Raw genomic sequence first — 22,651 nt, forward strand, 5'->3', positions numbered from 1 at the left:
GAGACAAATATGATGAAATCATTAAAAACACTTGTAACCCTAGCTCACCGTTGGTAGCCCAGATACGAAGCAACCATCTACGTCTTGAAGCGTCTTAGCGTCTTGAAGCGATGTGTGGAGTTAACAACTTCGTCCTGTATTAGCGGGTCGATTTTATTTTCCTTTTGGATTTGACGATAAATATGACGTCCTGTAATATCATTAAAATCAACAAATTAATTAGCTCATCTAGTTACTGAGCCACACTTATGAATTCTACACAATAGAGTTGTAGCTATTTGATATTTTTTTTTTCGTAATTCGGCTAAACGGCATTCGGCCAAACGACGCGTTAGGTCTGATGGCAATCGGCCAGATGGCGTACGACCAAACGACATTCGGTCAAGTGGCCGGACATCGAATAAAACCACAAATATACCGTTTTGTCTCAAATTCCGAAAAGACTCATATTCCGAACACTCGGTTTTTGTATGGCGATTTGGTTGAAATGTTTCGCTGAAATGTGTCATCAAATTACAAGGAAATGGCAGTCAATTGCAATTCAATTCTTACGTCTCCAATCTAATTTATACCGCGAGAGTAGTGATAATTTTCTAGTTTGAGACCAGTACAACAAGCTCAAATACATTTATTTGCGAAATTATTCATTTCAATACGCTTTATTCATGCTGTTCGGAATTTGAATCAAGGTGTTCGGAATATGAGACAGAATGTACACAGTGTTCGGGATTTGAATCATAATGTTGTTCCATACTTTTACGTAAAAACAATATCAAACAAGATTATAAACAAACAATTTTATCGTTACACTCAACAACTAACAGTTAGACTTTGTAGAAAAATTTAAATTTTCGCGAATATCAACTAATTTACGCCAACCAGATGCATTTGAAGTCACTGTTGGCCTTAAGTGTTCGGAATATGAGTCAAAACGGTACAACTGCTTATGATTTTGAATTGCAGTCCTATATTTCCACTTTTCTCTTCACATCTATCACATTATCTTTGGAAGAACATCGGTTAAAACTGGTACCGTAAAACCGGGTAACTTTGATAGTTTTTTCGAAGAAAACTTCAATATTTATGCATGCTGTTTCGAAGAATTATAATTCATACAGTCGAAGCTTGCTATAACGACATCGCAAGGGACCGTCGTAATAGTGAAAAGTCGTTATTGAAAATGATTGTAACACTGAAATATACTTCAAGGGACCGAAAAATGTCGTTATAGAGAGCTTTTGTCGCAATAAAAGTTGTCGTTATAACGATCTTCGACTGTATTTTTAAAACGAGTACTGGTATCCTAACTATCGATTGCAGTTGATAGATTGCCAAAAGATTTATTCTGAATGGATATATAATTTTTCAAATAATCGAAACTCGGTTTCTGGGGTAACTTTGATAATGGAGTTTAAATCGAACAAAATTGAATGCATTACGGAACATTTAAAGGCCGTGCATACCACTAGGCGTTTAACGCTATATGGAAATTTCTGACCTAGATTACAAAATAGGTCCCAGTTTGTGAAAATGGTTTTCGCTAAGAGATTTGAGACCAAATTTATGTTCTGCGAAAACTAGGCTGTCAAGGATAAGTGACAAATTCATTATGACTTCATGAAATAGTGACCGTAGAACAGATTGTTTATAAGCGTTTCAAAAATGCTAAAATCTTAGAAATTTTTAATATTTGCATATAAATTCTTAAATGTACTTGATTCCAACGAAAATAGCTTTGACATGAAGTGTAATACTAATAGTCTTCACTTTTGCATTCGTTTTGCTTAACTGATTAACAAAAACTTTGTTATTTCGTTTAGTATGTTGTAGGTCTCGCACTATCAAAGTTACCCGCATTATCAAAGTTACCCCGTTTTACGGTACGATACTCTAATATAAGATTTACTTTGTCAAATGTACAGGGTTATTATTTATGATAAGTTTGACTTCTTGTGTGGCCTCAAAAAACATCAAAAGATCATTTATTGTGACAGTAGATTGAAAGTGTATATTCCAGGAAGTTTTTGAATGAACTACAGTAGGTACCTGTAATACTTACATAGTGTCGGGACCTTGCCGTAACAAATGATTTTGCCGAAGATGTTATTTTGTTAGGTAACCAGAAATTTATATTACCACAATGAAAATATTTGAATGATTAGATACCCATTTGCGCGTTTAGAATCATGTGTCTAAACTCCAAGAAAATATTGGAAGACCTAAACCTTCACAAATTTTAGCTTGATTTAGATCTACAAAAATCAATAAATATGGCGCCTAAAAGAGGCTTTCCGATAGCCAAACACTCGATTTAAAAACTGATGTAATTTGTGCCTATGAAGGTAAGTTTATCAAGAGAAGGTTTACTCGAAGAGTGAACATCAATAATTTTGCATGGCAAGGTATATGAAGTAAAATTTCAAATCGTTTGTGTAAAATTTACTACAGCAGTTATTTGAAATCTGTTGCATTAAAGAAATATTATTTTGAATTTTATGATTCTTTTTAAATAAATTGCTAATTCTACAGTTTATCTGCACCTTACATAATATAAATAAATAGTGTTTTAATTTCTTAGAAACATTTTAAAATTGGCTTCCTATAGGCAGAAAAGAGGCATAATTAACACATGGGGCGAAATGGACACCTCCATAATCTATGAGAATATGTATACATCATCAAAAGTTCATACACTGCATGAAATCTGTATTGCGTTTGAAATGTTTGGCGGTACGAAAGTTTATTTATTTCGCTTCGATTGTCCTTTGAAATTTTAATTTTTTTCTCGGTTTCAAATTGACATATGAGCAACGCGCAAAGCAAAGTAACGAACCCAGAAAGGTTTTTTTTTCTAACTGTTATGATCAAGGGAGAGCCCTTTCACGTTTGGCAGTCATGAAATATTTTGGAATCAATAAATTTCACGCAAGTATTTTGCTCCGATACCTTTTCACCAGCGTTGTTGTCGACCCAATTTTCTATCTTACTTTTCTGACATATGCTATGATTTTTATTACCATGAATGAATGTAGCACGTCGTACTAATATAAAACTTGAAAACTAGCCGGGGTTAATTAAAAACATTGTCATTTTATGGTCTTCAAAATTTTGCTTGATATCTCCATTATGCTTTTATTTCCCCTACTTTGTCATGTAAAAATCGGATTTATACTCTCGCGTTAACTGTGGTAATTACCGTCGTGGTCACTAATTTATGAACCCTTGATCTAGTTTATAAAATGAGCTTCTAGCATATGCTCATACGGTAGTATGAAAGGGAAAATAACAAAATTATTCAATATCGTTTGATTATCTTTAGTTACTTTTCTCGTTGATATCTTTACTACAGCTGCACTACAGCTTTCCTAGAGGACAGCATATATGATGATATATGTTCGTACAATACAACTTCAAATAGTGAGATCACATTGCGCAAACAATGAAACAAATGAAATCAAATGCAATCTACATTATTTTAATAGACGTAATTATTGTTATTCATACGCGTAACGGGAGATATTGTAGATCTTGGCGAGATATTCACATCCGTGAACATCACGTAAACATCAAGGCATCAGATATAAAGTCATTTTAATTCTCTGGACAAGCCGATGAAATTGATTTTCAAAACTGGTAGCAGCTAGTGCAGTAGTTCGAGGGGAATCACTGGTTCTGCTTGCATGTACGTTTTCCATCACCGAGCTTGAGTAAAACATTCGATACGCTGACCAGAATAGCCTGCTATACAGCTAATTATTCGGAACGGGAAACAATACCCATCTGCAATATTGATATTTATATTTGATTAAAGCTTGTGTGCCCAGTGTCAATATTGTAATTTGCTGGAATTGACGTGTAGATTAAGCTGATGGGATCGTTAACTAGTAATGACTAATGTCTATAATTTAATTTCAACAGGTATTACACCGTCGTTGGATCTAAACTGTTGCGACCGAACTCAGAGTACCACGTGTCCGTCAGCAATTTGAATGTCCGAGAGCCGTTGCGATTCCGAATCACGTTGAACAACACTCGAACAGGAACACCCCTGGCAAGCGAGGATCTATCTCTGGGTCAAGGTGAATCCCGATTGGTTCCATTCAGTGTAAGTTGCACAGATAGTCCTATTTAGAATGAATGCATGCCTAATGAGTGTTTTCATAAATTTCCCCCTCCTTGTAGATTGGTGACATAACGGAAGGAGATTACAGTTTGACCGCCGAGGGGTTATCGGGATTCATTTTCAAGAACGAATCTTCACTGACTTTCCAGTCGAAGAGTTTTTCGGTGTTCGTGCAGACAGATAAAGCGGTATATAAGCCGGGCGATACCGTTCGATTCCGAGTGTTGGTATTGGATCCGAACACGAAACCCTTGCAAAAGATCGATACCGTTAAAGTGCACATTACAGACGGCAAAAACAATCGTATCAAGCAATGGAATGATGCCAAGCTGGTGAAGGGTGTTTTCGAATCGGAACTCGCCCTGTCGTCAGCTCCGGTTTTGGGTAACTGGAAGATCAACGTAGAAGCCTTGGGAACGGTAGGAATACATCACTCGTTCAATGTTCTCGAACTAATCACCAATCTACTTACAGAAAAAGACTCAAGAATTTGAAGTTGATGAGTACGTCCTACCCAAATTTGAAGTGTCCGTTGAGTCTCCTGGTATCACTACACTGAAGGATGGAAAGGTCAAAGCGATCGTTCGTGCGAAATACACCTACGGCAAATCTGTTAAGGGTGAAGCGACCGTGTCAGCATATCCAGACTTCAACTTCCATTATGTTCAACCATTTGAACGGGATGTGATCACGAGAAAGACTGTACCGATTGATGGCAAGGGATCGGTAGAATTCGACCTCCGTGACGAGATCAAACTGCAAGGAGACTACACTAGAAATATTGTGATCGAAGCGGTGGTGGAAGAAGAGCTGACGGGTCGCAAACAGAACTCATCATCCAAGGTCAAAATCTACGATCGTGCGTACAACATGGAACTAGTTAAGAGTTCGGAAAAATTCAAGCCTGGACTGCCGTTTACCGCGTGGTTGAAGGCAACGTTCCAGGACGGCGCACCCCTTCAAGATGACACTAATTCCGTTAAAGTAACACAAGAATTTGGTTGGCCAAATCAGAATACCACCGAGCATACCTATAAACTTGACAAGAATGGTATGGCAAAGTTGATCATCGATACAGAGACATCCTCGGATTCGATTTCTTTCCGCGCGGAATATTTGGGTGCGACTTTCTACCTGGGGTCGATCTCTCAAGGCTGGGTCAAATACAGTGCCTACGTGCGTGCTAAAGTTCTGACTGAGACGTGAGTTTTCTTATATAGCTTCAACTACTTTTCATACAATGATGTTTTGTGTATTCTTTAAATCAGTCCCACCATCAATAAGGACGTGACAGTGGACGTTTCCTCCACTGTTCCAATGAAGTACTTCAATTACCAGGTGCTTGGACGCGGTGATGTTCTCATTGGTGGGACGATTGCCGTACCGGACCGCATGTCTCACACGTTCCGCTTCCCAGCGAGCTTCGCAATGGTACCGAGAGCCCGATTGCTAGTTTACTTCATCCATTCCGACGGTCAAATGATCAGCGATTTTGCCGAAATTGAATTTGCAAGCGAGCTGCAGAACTTCGTAAGTATTTCGATTGGTTTCTCTCAGGACACACCATAATGCATTGGTCCTTCGCAGCTGAAAGTGCAACTCTCCAAGACGGAATCAAAACCGGGACAAGATGTTGACATCACCATCAGCACCAATCCGGATTCGTACGTAGGTCTGCTCGGTGTCGACCAGAGTGTGTTGCTGCTGAAGAGCGGTAACGACCTAACTACCGGAAAAGTGTTCGATGACTTAAAGACCTACGAAGAGGCGGTTTATCTACAGTACAGGAGAAAACGTTTTGCTCCGTGGAGACGGTTTAACTATTATGATGACTTCAATGTGAGTATATTGCTTTTTAACTATTCTTCTGACAGTGACAACAAATGAGACTAAATGAAGGTGGAGTCAACAAGAAATACCATCGATACTGACATTGACGACCTTATCAAGAATAATTTGTAGCTTGTGAACAACATTGTTCTCCTTCTTTGGTTTCTCAGAATTTGTAAAGTTTTCTCGAGAACATTTATAATGTTTAAATAGATGAAATATCGTAAGCTTTTGAGGGTGTGATAGTAGCCAAGCGATAGAGTATCAACAATTGAGTTACCACATTTAGTTGTATATCATCTAGATTTGAAGTTAAAGAGTCATAGTAAAAGTTGTTTTTTTGATATCTCCGTAGAGAACCATTGGAAGAATGAGCGTCCTTTACAGTGCGTCTTTTACTCACTGCACGCGCTTGCTACTCTCAAACACATGAGTTCAAATGTGCTACCCCCTTTGGTTTTTTGTTTCATCTGTTGGATTCTTTTTCTGCAACACTTGACCAGATTGGTCCTCATCAGGGCTGTTAAGAATCATGATCGGCTTGCGACTCTGACGAAATCAGTCTTTTCACTGTAACTAGGCGAAACTATATTTCATGTGCTCACTCCGTCAGGTCGCAATGACCGGGCTCTTAGAAGAGCAATTGTTAAGTTATTTTGTTTTTAATCATAATGCGTTTGTAACCCTGGAGGTAGGCAAATTTCAAGTCACAGATAAAATCATTCTGAGAAACGATTGAATTGGATAACTATGAGTTTTGCAATTGATTGATCCTACAAATGACCATTTTCGGGTCCCGGGACGTCTCAAACTTACGATAAATTTGTATCTGAACATCTGTGCCAAGCTTATGGGAAGGCATTTTAGTGCACAATTATGTTTGATTTTTACTTTTCGATAATTGAAAAGGTTCAGTATCCAATAAATCTATAGTTGGTTCTTCCGGGCATTACGTCCGAATGGCCACATCTGGTATTTTTTAAACGCTGCAAAACTCTTCATTTATAATGTTGAACAATCAGATTCAAATGATTGTCATTGCAAATAATTAAAGCTAACTTGGCATGTCCCAAAAAATAGCCCTTTTTTCCCAACTTGACCCAGGAACCCACCGGAATAACTCCGGCCACAGTAATATTTCCGAGTTTTTCTGGCTACTTCCAGAAACTAGATATGTGGGCCAGTGAACTTACAAACGATCATTTGAATCCGTTAAGAATTCGCTGAGCGGTAAGGGTTTCAGTATTTTTGCTTTCACTCAGGCCTATACGGGTTAAGGGATCGCTTTGACTCACTCGTAAAACCAGCCACCGAGATAACCCAAGCAACCAATAGTTCGGATAAAAGGGCATGTTTTGGCTTAATCAGCTCCCTTTTTAAGTAGTTAACCGAACTTTACAGTTTACATAAAGTTCGTTTAAGTTTGATTGTTACCTTCAAGTTCAGTTCAAACTTGTTCTGAACTTTCAAGTTGTTGATGAGTTCATAAGTTACTTCTCTGAGAATAAAGTTCATTTAATATCCATGGTGTTCTTTTAATCAGCGAAAAAGTTTCACTGAAACTAAATTTGTACCAAAAGTGAACTCTGGAGTTCACTGCTTAAGTACAATCCGAACTATTGGTTGCTTGGGAAGCGCCCTTTGCTTAGACTTGTGGTTGACAACCACCAACCATTCTTGCAGGCTAATGGTGGGTTAATCTTAGTTACCTCTATCTCTACCTGCAACCATGTACTTCGGTATGGTAGAATTAATGATCAGGCATATCCTCGTTGTCTCCTTCTCTTCAAAGGCACGAAGGCCTCCGTCACTGACCTGCGATCGATTCCAATAAGGTCGATACCGCCCGCAAAGCCAAGGAGCATAGGCGACCTTGTGATGATAGTTCGAAAGTTCGTCTTTCTGCTTAAAATAATCTAACGTCAATACAAGGTTGACACTTCGTTTGCAATCCGAACACTTGATTTCGAACCATTCAGAGTAGCACGTATCAGCCTTATTAGTTTCGCTGGAAAACCATGTTCAGATATTATCTACCACACCTGTTCATTTCTTTTCAGTGAATTGCACGCCGCTTTGAAATCAATAAACAGATGAGGGCCTGCAAGTTATACTCCAGGAATAACTAGATAACTAGGATCATTTGCAAGGTAAACATCTGGTCCGTTGTCGAGCGGTTTCTTACGAAAACCAGCTTGGTACTCGACGACGAAGGACTCCTCGAGCAGTCTCATTCTGTTAAACATAATGCGCGACAGTATTTTGTTCACCGAACCCAGCAGGGTAATTCCTTTGTAATTAGCACACTCCAGTCCTTGCCACTTTTTGTAGATTGGGCATATGACACCATACATCCAGCCGGTGAGCATTCCTTCGTTCCCCATACCTTCAGAAATACCCGGTGGATCGACTGGAAAGCTGTTCATGTCGGTGTCCGGCCATTAGGCCGAACGTCATTAGGCCGAATGGGTCGTTTGGCCGAATGCCGTTTGGCCGAATTGCGAACAAATTAAATCTATTTATTTTCAACGCTGATGTGTAGGATTCATAAATGTGGCCAAATAACTGATCTGCTATTTGATCTTTATGATGTGGTGGGACGTTATTTTTGTCGCTATATAAGTGCTCCAAGAGAATAATTAAAACTACACGTTCTTTCAGGACGAAGTCGTGACCTCGCGTCAAGGCTCTGAGCTCATAGTTATTTCGACTCTGGGATATCAACGGTGTGCTAGGGTTTAAAATGTTTTTGATAATTTCATTAGAAAAATTTGTCCTTCTTCTAAACACAGGCTATTCTTTCTACTTGCACTGGTTTCATTTCTGTTGGCAATAATTTAGCTAATATTTTAAAAGAGAATTTTACCTTCTTCAAATCATCTGCAGTTCTTTATAGTTCTACTGATATAACGATTATTTGCATTACACTTGCTTAAATTTTTATTAGAGATTTTTCCTTCTTTAGATCAAAGGCTGTTCTTTCATATATAAATATTTTTCATAGTTATTGGAATTCAGGTTTATAATACGTTCAGAGTGAGTCTTATTGAAAATTGAACCGAACGACTCGGTGATCACTTACGTTAAAGAAACTCACTGTTTCTCCGTTGTGACAAGAAGAAGCCAATCTTGTGGTTGCTAGGAATTTATTAATGTACTAAGTACTTTCGAAATGATTGAAGCAAATCAGTGCTACAGAAAGACGAATAAGTCGTAAACCGTTATAGTAACTGTCAAAAGCTGACTACAGACACAATGCAAAAACCTATGCTGGCAGCTAGCAGAGAACTGAATAATTACTTACATTTAGAATTATCTTCTTTCAGGAAGTAACTCTAAAGAGCTGTATATCAATGATGATTTATCCTTCCTTAAGAATAAACTGTTCTTTGAAATTCAGCTTTGAAATTCATTACAAATGTATGCTAACTGTAGTTCACTATTGTTTTCAATTTCGGCCAAACGGCATTTGGCCAAATGACCCGGAACCCTCATTTCCGTGCTTGAGAAACTCGACCAGGATCTTGTCCTTCCCTGCAGTCTTACAGTTCTTCACCTCGTTGAATTCCTTTTCAACTTCGTCTATGATCGGCGGGTTCACAGCTTGGTCGTCATCAGCTTTTTAAGAATAAATTCAACATTTTTTCGCATGTTTAGCTTAGCTTAGACTGACTACACATATCTATGGTTGCTATTCCGTGATTGACCAAGGTCAGTTAAGATGCACAAAGCATCAACTAGAAGTTCAGCTGGGATTGGCCATAATCTTCTTCAGTGTGCATAATTCAGAGCCTCTATTGATGCAGGGTCAATAACGGCGCCGGCCACGTGCTTGCAGCCAGGTGGGATGGGGGAAGGGATGTTAGTGTGTAACCGTTGCTGTTAAGAGACCGTGTTTGCCTCTGCATCTCCACAAAGGTTACGGGAATGGAGGTGAGTTTGTAGAGAGGATCGTAGGCTCACAGGATTCACTTTGATAAGCGATTAGACTATGGTTAAGGATTATGTGTGAGATATAAACATGCTTATAAATGCTTAAAAACTTAATATTTTTGGTGAAAGTGGAAAATTTCCAAGTGGAAGAAAATTAATGCCGATTCTTGAAGTGATGAACCATTCAAAGTTTATTAAGCAATATATAAACACAACATTCCTTCTACTGTCAGGAGAAAGCGTGTATTATCGTATTTTTCAAAGAAGAAAAAAATTAACTCGATTGATTGGACCATTCTAGAACACCCTTATGCCGACACTTACAGCGACGAACCATTCATAATTTGCTGAATAATCATGTTCGCATAACATTCCCACCGTTGTAACGATAAAAATGTGTAGTCATACATATTTAACAGAAGGAAAATAAAAGTATGGAACGAGCTCACCAATTTATTCTCCATCCTTGACTCAGTAGCCATCACCTTCAGTTTGGGTTTCGCGAATCACTGGCCAGAAAAACGCGCGAAAGGCCGTAAAACGATCCCGATAGCTTGGTTCTTCACAACGTACTGCCCATCGAGAAAAGCGCGAACCGAGCCATGAACGAAAAGGAAAAGAAAGAAAAAATTGCCTTTGTCCCATCCCAGGAGAACAACAATGGAGTGTGCATTAACTTTGTTAGCAACGCCACTCCCAACGATTTTACCTCTAAACCCTGAATTGAAACGGTTGGTATACATGTCCCCGTATCTTCTTTCTTAAATTATTTTTTTTTCGTCTATCAGTTTATTCATGCGTGAATAACCTGATCGTCATGATTTTTTCCAATTGCCTTCAACCCCGAAGTCTGCACAGTGCGCCTGGCCATTTTTATATTTGTATTATATCGTCGATATTCTGCCAATATTAATACTGACAAGAAAATAACTTAATTGATTAAGCTTTTTCCAGGATGCTTTTCAATATTAACTGTGGAAGCACTTAGATTAGATTAGATTAGATTAATGATAATGAATAGATGTGAATCCCTCAAGGAATTTTGGATTTCTGGGAGGAAACATGAATGAATTCTTGGAAAAATCCACATGAGCAGGCGGAGGAATTCTTGCAGGGCTTCTTGAAAACAAAAAACTTTCAGCTATTTACACTCTGGAATAAACCTTTGTGGGTTCCCTTGGAAGTAATTCTGTACATGGTTCTGTAGAAATTCTGGAGGATCCCTTATAGTAGTAACTGCCGAATTCAATTGAAGGATTAGTGAAACATGTCTGGAAGAAATTCTAGGATAGTTTAAGGAAAAAATCAAAGTAATACATAAGGAAATTAATGGAGGTAGTAGGTTTGGACTTTCAAGAATTTTCTGTAGCAAATCTATGGATGTTCTTCTGAGCATCATTTGAAAAATCATTAGAAGAATTTCTGGGAGAGAAATCTCTAGAAGAAATTCTGGATAGATCCCTGTAGGAGACCCTGAAAGTATTCTAAACAAAATAACTGCGATAACTCCTTAAGTTTTTCCTCGGGTGATCTGAGACGGTATTCTTCAAGAGCCTGTTGAACCCGTTATAGTATCTGAAGGTTTCTTTGGAGCTTTTACTATTTTACAGGATTCGCAGCAAGAACCATTTTGGTTAAAAAAGATATTTCACAGACCTTGCATTAAAAATAGAGACTTGCGTTAAAATAGAGATCAAATCCCTTAAACGAAACCTTTTACCAGTCCTGTCTTTGAGATCATTCATTGGATCAACTTTAGTTATTCTTCATAATAAACAATATGAAAATCCTTTATATCAATATATCCTTTTTAAATCAATATTAATAAACAAGTTTGACAAAAATAGACCAAACTGCTTGCCTTTACAGTGAGGTAAAGTGAAGTTGTTCTAATTTCCCCATCTATTTCTAGATAACAAATAAATGAATCGTGAGTAGGACAATCTTTTGACTGTCCTACCCTGGTTTGTTGTGCGTAGTACATGTCCTACCTGTCCTACATACTTCCCGCGCCACTGTTGGGGCATGATACAGCATTGTCCACTTGCCGTTACGTGTTAATTTGATTCACTGGTTCTAGTTCTTTCGGACATGCTTCTGTATTGAGTCGTCATACGTTAGCTGTACTCGACCACTAAAGTTTCTTTTTTTATATTTCCAGGATGCCGGGGCTGTCATCATGACCAACGCCAACGAACAACCCGGTAAGTGAAGAATGTTTGTTTTGTCAATCGCTTATGTCAGATTTAGTCTGCTTACCTGTGTAAGTATATTGTCCATCATTGGGTACCTTAGTGAAACGATTCCCAAGGATTCAAATTGCCAATTGCACAGAAAATTCCCTACTCATTAGCACTAGTGTCGATTTCCAGAGCTGTACCCGTACCCCATAGCAGTTCCAGTTGCCTTTTTTGCTGGTGAAGTCGTGTCAACTCCTATGATCATTAGTACCACGCCTATCGTTCCTACAACGAATGCACTCCCAGCAATGATGAAACATTCCGCCGAAAACGTTCACCCTGTTAGGACACAATTTCCAGAGTCCTGGATATGGCAAAGCTTGTCCGAGTATGTAGTATTAGCACTATCTACCCGCACTTTGCAATGTCAATCTAGCCTTCATTTCCCACGCCACGTAGCTCTAACAATACTCGGGCCAACACTGGTTGAAGTAGCTCTATTCTTTAACTATCTTCTGCTTTCAATGTCTATCTTCCAGCTCGAATAGTTTACCGTATCGCCTCAGCCAGTACGAGTACGACCACTTTCCAAAAGTTCAGTCTTCCTTCCGCGAAAACATCGCCAAAAGGGAAAGGGTCTCTTCCGGAGACGATAGAGAATTTGAGTTCTGTAAAAGTTAGACAAGCCTTTCCCGAAGCGTGGCTTTGGGAGGCTTTGCAGGAGGATAGGTGAGAAAAGTCGTTAGAATTGTTTACTCGGTTGACGGAAGCACCTGGTAGTATTACGTGTAATCTAATTCCTTTGATGGATAATTGTCCCTTTTTCGATGTGGGATATCTGGTGGCACATTATTTATTGTTCTTTCTATGGCAAAAGTTACACAATTGTAGTAAAGCATTTTGAATCAATCTATTCCATTATATAAGCATTCGGATATGCTATTGCGGAATTTGGTGTCCCCGTTTTTGCCCTTGCCAGTCCTCAATCCTTCCCAGTGGCAGCCATGGCTTCACCAGTGCTAGAGGATCGCATTTCCAGTGGACCAGCCCCTAGCAGCCCTGTACTTGTTAGAAAAACTTTTCCCGAATCATGGATTTGGGAGGATTATTCCAACGATAGGTTAGTTTCGCTCAAGTTCTTGTCACATTGTACATTGTATGTTCATTAGTGGGAATCGGGCTACGAATAATACTACGTATAGTTTACTACTTGTTCTGAGACTTTCATGTGAATGCATCAGGGTGGTGGTGAGGAAAAGATAGGTATGATATTTTGGCATATAGATGAGTTCAAATCAAAAATTCTTTGCATGTATATACGTGAGTGAATATGCCCAGTTCAGTTACTCAAATAGTTTTTCTCTACTCTTAAGGTGTCGATAGCGTCTTTTTAATTTCATTTCTCTAAATTTTCCGTATTTAAATAACGTCTGCTGTTTTAAAAGTATGTAGTTGCTGATCGACTTTTTAGTTTATTTTGCGATGCATGGTTAAACAACGTAGGAATAATGCGAAAAAAATACCGCCGTGCGGGGTGACATTGGTCCATAAGGGGGACTTTGGGCCAATATTTTTACAGCAAGCTAATGCTAGAATAATGAAAACAATGTGTCAAGCTTCAAGAATACATTACAAATAGCCAATGCACAATGGTCCAGATAGCAAGTTTAGGCGGACATGAACTTTTCGACGTCATTTTGTGGTTTTAGAGTATAGGTTGCTTCCCAGAAATGTCTCGAAATTAGTTGTACTACAATTCGTACGAAAGGGATTTTTTCTCTGCACTAATCGCAATAGTGTCCTATACGCCAACTTTTTTATGTTAATAGATAGCAAGTTGGTATGTTCAGCAAAGCTGTAGCATATTTTAATACAAAAAACTTTGTAGAACAAACTTTTTCTCTATATCTTATACTTTCTGAGATAATTGACTTTATATATAAAAAAATGAAGAAAATCATTTTTTCACTCATAAGTCATTTATTTCCAAATTTTAGCAGCCTACTATGTTCTACAAAGTTTTTGGTACTGCTATATTCTACAACTTTGGTGAATATACCACAGTTGTATTTCTTATCGTTTTCTTATTGTCTTCTTCTTCTTCTTCTTCTTCCTGACGTAACGTCCCAAAGAAGATTTTAATTTAAAATCATGCCGTATTAAAAGTCATAAATGATAATATGTTGCAAGAGTTGAGAGGCATTCAATTTATTTATCTTGAGTCATTGATTTATGTATAGCAGTAATTATTACTGTAGTTAAAGTCGTATTGAAATCAGTCGTAGTAACCATGTCAAAAAAATACAATAGGGTAACGACTGTTTATTTTGATCATAATCGCTAACAGTTGGCGCCAGTGGCAAAAAGTACAGACAACAACCCTTCGAACATTCAGTTTATCTGTGCTGGCCGCCTAGCGGCGAAACTGATGGATTTGTGTTTGATCTTCCGACCTTGACGCTTGCTCTTGCGGGGGCCGGCGATGAGGGCAGGATCAAACATGTCGCGCGTCGATCGAGTAAAGTGAAAAAGTGCCGCTTTTGATTAGTTCTTTTTGATCTTCCGACGTTGACGCTTGCTCCTGGGCAGTGCGTCAAGAAAGCCCGAGCAGTCGTCAGTTGTTTTCCCTCACGGGTTGCACGCCTATTTTCTCTGAGTGCTTTTATATAGCCTATTAAACGAGTGAAGTTCAAAGAGGATTGTTGCTGCTCAAGGATGACGGATCAATTGGTGAGCTCGTTTTATGCTACTGTTTCTAATCTATAAAATATGTATGATTGCACCCTTAATCGTTACAACGGTGAGACGTAAATATGATTTTTCAAAAAAATATGAATGGTTCGTCACTGTGAGTGTCGACATAAACTCTGATTCATAAATTATTTATGTCTAATTTTTTTTTTTCAAAACACTTTCTTCTTTTTACCTTTATTTTTGTAATTAAAAAAAAAACTTTGAATGGTTCGACACTTCAAGTGTAGACTTCCAAAAGGTTCACTTTATTCAACAAACTTTGAAACGTTCGTCACATCAAGTGTCGGCATATTTTTTCTCTACATAGATGTTGTTCATATCAAATGAAAATATTATATTTACATATAAGCATGTTTATATCTCACAAATAATTATTTATCATGGTCTAATCGCTTATCAAAGTGAATCCTGTGACCCAACGATCCTTCCCATTAACAAACATCCCTCCCAGTAACCTTTGTGGAGATGCAGAGGCAAACACGGTCTCCAAATAGCAAAGGTTACACACTAACATTCCTTCCCCCAATCCCACCTGACTGCAAGGACGTGGCCGGCGCCGTTATTGACCATGTATAAATAGAGGCACTGAATTATGCACACTGAAGAAGATTATGGCCAATCCCAGCCGAACTTCTAGTTGATTCTTTGTGCATTTTCACTGACTTTGGTCAATCACGGAATAGCAACCATTGATATGTGTAGTCAGTCTAAGCTAAGCTAAGCTAAGCTGGCCGCCTAGCGGCGAAACTGATGTGTGTTTTCCTTTCACTGATCGCGCTATGCTGTATTCTCAAATTTCTCAAATTTCAAACACAAGCGCATGGAAGAATGGTAGTCGGTGAACTGTCAAAACGTATGGAAAATAATGAAAAACGTAAATTACTTGCAATTAGGAAACTGGATCGAAAAAGTAGTGAATAGAAATCAAGCGTAATATGAATACATAACTTTTTGTGTTTAGTTCATCTTCCATTGTGCTTTCTTTGCTTCAGGATTTCGTTTTTACTACCACTGAAAAAGAGTCATCTATTGCCTTTTCAGTTTTTAATATCGCCCTATTGCGATTGCTACTCCGCGTCATCAGATCCAGTGATCTCACTGACAAATCGTCGAATCGCACAGAAGCATTCGGAATTGCAGGAAGAAGCGCAAGAATTATTGAAAAAGTTTTGAAAATTATGCTTTTTACAAATATAGTACACTGTACAAAATCAAACAGGTGTTGCTTATTTAATGCTGAATCGCGGCGGCCATGACTTTTGTGTGTTTTATAAAAAGATGACTAATTAATGTGTTTTAATTGCAAATCACTCGTTATTGAAAATAGTCCTAAAAATATATATAAACATAATATATTCACCAAATTTCACTCAAAACCGCTTCTGCTTCATACGCAGAAGGTCATGGGTTCAATCCCAGGCCCGTCCCTTTCCTCGTACTTTGTAGTTGTATATCTCTCACTTGCTTCTATCTTCCATTCTAAATCTATCACACTCAAACTATTCGTTCATAGCAAACGCTAGAACCAGAGACGGACAAGAAACCGTTTCCCTAACGCTTCCATTCTTCCACGCGCATGCCTTTCCTTACGCCTGATTCATAGGCAGTCTGCTAAACACAAAAGCAAACCTCTCTGCCGTGCCTTTCCCCCAATCCATACACTCCCGCATGAACTGGCGTAGATGCAGTGGTATATACGGTCTACGTGGGAGCCAGTATAATGCATCATCAATTCCTCCCCGTTCCCCACATTGGTCTGCATTCTGACGTGGCAGGCACCATTGTCGGCTAAAAATAGCAGATCACCAGCACTTATACACTGAGGATGCCTGTTAGTCCCAAGCAGTCATTCGGTTGATTCCTTGTGTAAGTGCAGCTGATCTGGCGATACTGGAGTAGCATCCACGGGCGGCCAATCAAGCTCAAGCTCAAGCTATATTCACCAAATTTCACTCAAATACTCTTTAAGGGGTGTAGAGCCACGGTGTGACAGTGACAGGTAGGTTCATTTTCAAGTGCATCTTTGCGAGTTATTTGGCCTGAAATACGGTATGATTTTAAATTAATATCTCCTACAATAAGAAAACCAGAAGAAAAACAACTGTGGTATATTCACCAAAGTTGTAGAATATAATAGTATCAAAAACTTTGTAGAACATAGTAGGCTGCTTAAATTTGGAAATAAATGACTTATGGGTGGAAAAATTATTTTCTTTATTTTTTATATAAAAAGTCAATTATCTCAGAAAGTATAAGATATAGAGAAAAAGTTTGTTCTACAAAGTTTTTTGTATTGAAATATGCTATAACTTTGCTGAATATACGAACTTGCTATCTATTAACATAAAAAAGTTGGCGTATGGAACACTTTTGCGATTAGTGCAGAAAAAAATCCCTTTCGTACGAATTGTAGTACTACTAATTTCGAGACACTTCTGGGAAGCAACCTATACTCTAAAACCACAAAATGACGTCGAAAAGTTCATGTCCGCGTAAACTTTCTATCTGGACCACTGTGCAATGGATGGTCATAGATTAGTATTTAGGCGTTTCTACTAGCCATGAGATGCATCCAAAGAGGCGGTCAATGTTACCCCTAGGCCCCAATGTCCCAATGTCACCCCGCGCGGCGGTACCTTTAAACGATTCTTCCCCATTATATTGAAATTCATATCCCTTGTTGCGTCAGTACCTCGAGAACCATAACCTCGAATGGCATTACCTTATGATAATGGAATCAAGTGTATTGAAAGGTTTGTTTTGTATGTATAAGAATTTTGCTAGAATTTGTGCTCGTTTGAAAATTGTATGAACGGTAAGTCTGTTTAATAGTAACTTGATATCGCTTCGAATTATATGTTTTTTTTATTAATTTACAAACCTTCATCGTTTATGGGTCACCTACAAATCATTACCAATGTTGTCAAAATGTGATAGAATTGAAAAAAAAAATTACTCTCACTCTCATATTGACATTTTCTTAGTATTTTATGCCACTGGCTTGGACCAATTCTGGTACTTAACCCGTATAGGCCTGAGTGAAAGCAACACTACTAAAATCCTCACCGCTCAGCGAATTCTTGACAGATTCAAATGATTTTTTGACAGTATACTGGCACACATATCTAGTTTCTAGAAGCGATCAGAGGAACTCGGGAATGTTCCTGTGTCTGGAGTGATTCCGGTGGGTTACTGGGTCAAGTCGGGTAAAAACGGCTATTTTTTGGGACATGCCAAGTTAGCCCTATTTATTTGCAATGACATCCATGAAAATTTGCATGAATTGTTAAGACCTGATATTCAACATTGTAATTGAAGAGTTTTGGGCCGTTTAGAATGTACCGGATGTGGCCACTCGGACCTAATACCCGCGATAACCAGCTATAGATTTGTTGGATACTAAATCGTTTCAGTTTTCGAAAAGTAGAGATCAAGCATAATAGTTCACTAAAGCTTGGCACAGATTTAGTAACAAATTGGCCACTTTATGGGATATTTAAGGTGTCCTGGGACCCGAAAATGGACATTTGTAGGATCAATCAAAGGCAGGAGACATGATTATCCAAATCAATCGTTCCTCAAAAGGCTTACACTGATACGATTATCTTAAAATTCCTAGATATAGTGACCACATTATAGCCGATTCCGGAAATTATCTGTGACTTGAATTTTGCCTACCTCCAGGGGCACAAACACAGCACCCTTTTCACCTGACCTGACCCAGTGGCCCACCGGAATAACTCCGGCCACAGGAGCATTCCCGAGATCCTCTGGCTATTTTTCGTAACTTGATATGTGTACGACCATACTGACCAAAAATGATTCAAATCCGTTATGTATTCGTTGAGCGGTGAGAGTTTTAGTAGTTATTCTTTCACTCTGGCCTATACGGGTTAAATACTCCATTTTGCCCTAAAATCCAAAAAACAAAACTGTATCCATTATGCGATTGAGAGACCAAAATTTAGCATAGTTGGTTCGATAGTGGTTGATTACGAATAAATTTTAATTCCGTAATTGTCGACAAGATACAAATGAAACCACCAATGCGATTTCACAACGTCCCTTAAAGTTTCTATGTCGATAAGTATACGAAATACGCGTATCTGTCAAAGAATTCAAACTCTAGTGTAAATAAATGGTACAGCACTGAGTTCGGTTTTTCATCTATTTAAAATTTTTGTTATTTTAACTAAAAACCTGCCAATATTGTGACATATTTTGTAACAGCAAAACAACTAGGGTGACGGTGCCATTAGTGGACTACCTAAGCTATAAAAAATCATAACAAAATAACGAAAAGCCTTAGCAGAGATCTTTTGGCGTCAACAGAAAGATTTCAACCTCTACTATATGGGAAAAATATAAAAAGAGTGATAAAACTAATTTTTTAACATAAAATCGCTTGAGCCACTATTGGTACACGTGTTCCAGTAGTTGCGCTAGTGCTCCAGTAGTAGACGTTTGGGAATTATACAAGGAATTTTAAACAAAAAGGCAAATTTTTACACAGGTTTAACATTTTTCCCTTCGAACAGCAACTAATATCTTTCGAATGAAGCATTGAGAACATCTCTGGGACTTTTCTTCATTTTTATACATCCATTTTAAAAACTGCTTCCATCTGTTGATCCACTACTGGAACACGACGGCAACTATTGGTGCAAGGGAGCAAATTTTTTGCGTAAACTTAATTATTTATATGACTTTTTGATGAAATAAAAAGCTGAAATTTGGCAAATCGACAAAACTAGAGGCGATCTATCCACCAAAAAAAGCACATGTCGTATTTGTCAAAAAATGTACGTTTTATTCCATAGTCCAATCTACTGGTACATTACAACCATTGGTACCGGCACCCTAATTAGCCCCAATAAATTGCATACAGGCAGGCAATGTATTCCTTGGTCTTGATTTAGCTTCTTTCTCCCGTTTTAATGATCAACTACGGAAGAGAAGCGATTTTACCCACACACTTAAACTGAGCATACGTACTCTGCGGGAAGAAGAGTTTACAAGTTTGTGTTTGCTTATTTTCACTCCCACAGTGGTAAAGAGTTTGTTTCAGCAACCTCAGTGATTCAAAGAGAATGAGATTTTTGTTCCCATTTCTATGTTCGGGGAAGAGCGTTTCCAGAAAGCTCTTCGTTTCCTCTTTGTAGCTCTTTGCCCAAAGAGGAAATGAAATTATGCTCTTGCGGTGACGGAGCAACCAACCTCAGTTCACCCAAAAAGCAATGATGAGCAAGTATGGGAAACATTCACTCGATTATTGCGTTTCTCTCGCCCACTTCCACACGCAGTCAAGAGCTAGGTTGCCGTTCCTCCAACCAAGCCGAGTGTTTCAATTTCCAATGTGCTTTTTTCTTGTTCGCCGTGCGACAAGTTAGACAACAACGGCAACAAAATGATTCACTACCGACTCCGTGTGTCGAAGGCTGTAGCGAATGATTCTTTACATTCCGATTCCACATGAGTGGCATTCGTGTTTGAGAGCTGATGAGCGTTCACTGACTAGGAATACACTCGGCTAAATGATTCAGTGAACGCGAAATCCGTACATTCCATAGAAAACATATAGTGATTGAATGGTAAACGCGTTCTTTGGTGTCTCCAATTTCAGAGCGGATTGGTGCTCACTCCGCTCCGAGATTCTTTTGATATTCGGTTTATCTCAATCGTTTGTAATTCGTTGGGATCGCTCTCACCCTAGTAGCGTGCGGCAGTCACTGAACATTCGGTGGTAGCATATACTTTGCAGATATTTTATCGGTAGCGTTCGGGTGAGTGAGTGAATTTTCCTATGCTTGATGATGAGGTGTTTGTCGAGCTACGCATTAAGCGAGAGCTGTCAAATGGAAGTTGTGCATTTGGCTAGATCCAACGTTTGTCTCCATTTTCTCAGATGCGGATTAGTTAATGAACATCGAATAATGACTAATAATTGTTATGAGCGTAGGAGTTTGCTACATCTATCAGATCAAGATGAGCAAACTAAAGCCTGCATACAGGCAAACTAAAGAGGGAAACCACTTGAAAGGCAGAGCAATTTTTTTTTCATCCCTTTGGTTCGGGTAAATAGAATCGGTCAAGTACCTAAATTGTGAGTTTCTGGGAAAGAGTGTACGAAGAATGAGAGAGAGAGCAAAAGATACGCTCTTTTTTCTGTTCGCTCAGTTCAGTTCGCTCTGCCTTTGCGAGTCGCTGAGCCATTGGACCGCTCAAAAAATCCGCTTCACTAAAATGAGTCATTCGGATCGGGTCTTTTCACTAGAATCAGCCGTTTTGTCCATCTCTATAAGAGAAAACGTAATTCTTCGGATCCTTACCGAACACTTTGATCTGGGAACTTTATAAAACAACTTTCCGAGCAATAAAGGGTTTGGACTAAAAATAATACTTCTAGAAATAATTATAGCACGATTATCATTAACTAATGCTCATCATAGGAATTGAACAATTATAAAGCACGTTCTATCAGCTTCGTTTTAAAGACAATAGCCATTGTCTCAATTCTCATGTGCCTCTCGTTCGTAAGGATTCTGCATTTCGCCATCGTCCGTGCTGCGTCGAATGTCGACAATACTTGTAAAATAAGTAACATAATCGTTAGTTTTTTACATTACGTGATATCAGGCATGAGTTGGCTCATCCATTTGACTCATTGGGTAGTATTTTTTTAAAAGTAAATCAACCCTTCTACAATAACAATAACATTGAGTTTTGACAGATTTCCAATTCGTTTTATGATTGAATAATTTTCGACGGCATAAGTGTGGGCGATAGATTTTGCATCAAAATCTCATGAGTGAGTTTGACGAAGCAGATATCAAATGAGTTTACTCTCGCAGGAGAACTCAATGATTGAGATTTGAGTGTGAGTCCACCAACACTGCTAATGATATCATAAACATCCCAGACAACCAAAAGTTGCATTACAGTTTATGAACAAACTCGTTTATTTATACAAAATGCATCACATCCGCACTATATGGTGGATGGAATCGTTTCATCGATGGGTTTTCTCGCAAAAAACGATATTTTATGTTCATGCACTCCCGTGCAAAAGTTTGGGTGCACCCCCTCAAAAACATACAAAAGTGTTCTGTCCATATCTCTGTGATTACGAGTCCAATTCAAACTCTTTAAGCCGCATTCGAAAGGCAAAGAGTTGTTCTTACTTCGTATGTATTTTTCCATAAACATTTTTTTAATTTTGTATACTAAATTTATACTTAAACATGTAACATTTTTCAAAAAACACACTGAAAAATCATATCTAATTTCCTCAGCATTGGGTCGTAATCTTATATTCTTTGAAGGGACCCCACGAAATTTTGGCGGAAAAATCTGGAAAGTATTCAAAATCATTAAAACAGTCAGTCAAGTCATCGGGCAAAAGTTTGGGTTCACCCTCAGTATGATGCAAATCGTGCAAAACTTTGGGTACATCTGAGCCACACGCACATCATTTTTGTCAATATCTCTGCCATTTTTCAACCGATTTTAATAGTTTAAAGCTTTTTTGAGCGCAAATAATGGCGCGTACATGATTGGTTTGAGATTTCACAGATTTAAGTAAGTTCAGGTGAACCCAAACTTTTGCACGATACACCATACTGAGGGGTGAACCCAAACTTTTGCACGATGACTTGACTGACTGTTTCATTGATTTTGAATACTTTTCAGATTTTTCCGCAAAAAATTCATGAGTGCTCTTCAAAGAATATAAGATTGCGATTCTAAAGACACCTTGTTTGAAAATTTTTGTCGATCCAATGCTGAGGAAATTAGTAATGTTTTATCAGTGTGTTTTTTTTAAATGTCACAA

The 22,651-nt window shown here is 38.4% G+C and overlaps 1 protein-coding gene across 12 annotated transcripts in view; it reads left to right on the plus strand.

Annotated features, from left to right (window-relative positions):
- LOC5570819 (CD109 antigen) overlaps positions 1-22,651 on the plus strand; it is a 77,741-nt gene that overhangs the window by 16,855 nt on the left and 38,235 nt on the right. For 9 of the 12 annotated variants that reach the window (XM_021846503.1, XM_021846511.1, XM_021846509.1 and 6 more), the window contains exons 2-7: positions 3,919-4,105; positions 4,183-4,542; positions 4,598-5,325; positions 5,392-5,653; positions 5,711-5,962; positions 12,048-12,090. In XM_021846503.1, coding sequence (XP_021702195.1) covers positions 3,919-4,105; positions 4,183-4,542; positions 4,598-5,325; positions 5,392-5,653; positions 5,711-5,962; positions 12,048-12,090 — 1,832 coding nt within the window. Of the gene's footprint in view, positions 1-3,918; positions 4,106-4,182; positions 4,543-4,597; positions 5,326-5,391; positions 5,654-5,710; positions 5,963-12,047; positions 12,091-12,258; positions 12,455-12,605; positions 12,796-12,993; positions 13,187-22,651 lie in introns of all 12 variants that reach the window. The other 3 variants (XM_021846504.1, XM_021846506.1, XM_021846505.1) reach the window with 3 other exon arrangements.

This window comes from Aedes aegypti, chromosome 2 (assembly GCF_002204515.2).
Source record: "Aedes aegypti strain LVP_AGWG chromosome 2, AaegL5.0 Primary Assembly, whole genome shotgun sequence".
Taxonomy (NCBI): Eukaryota; Metazoa; Arthropoda; class Insecta; order Diptera; family Culicidae; genus Aedes; species Aedes aegypti.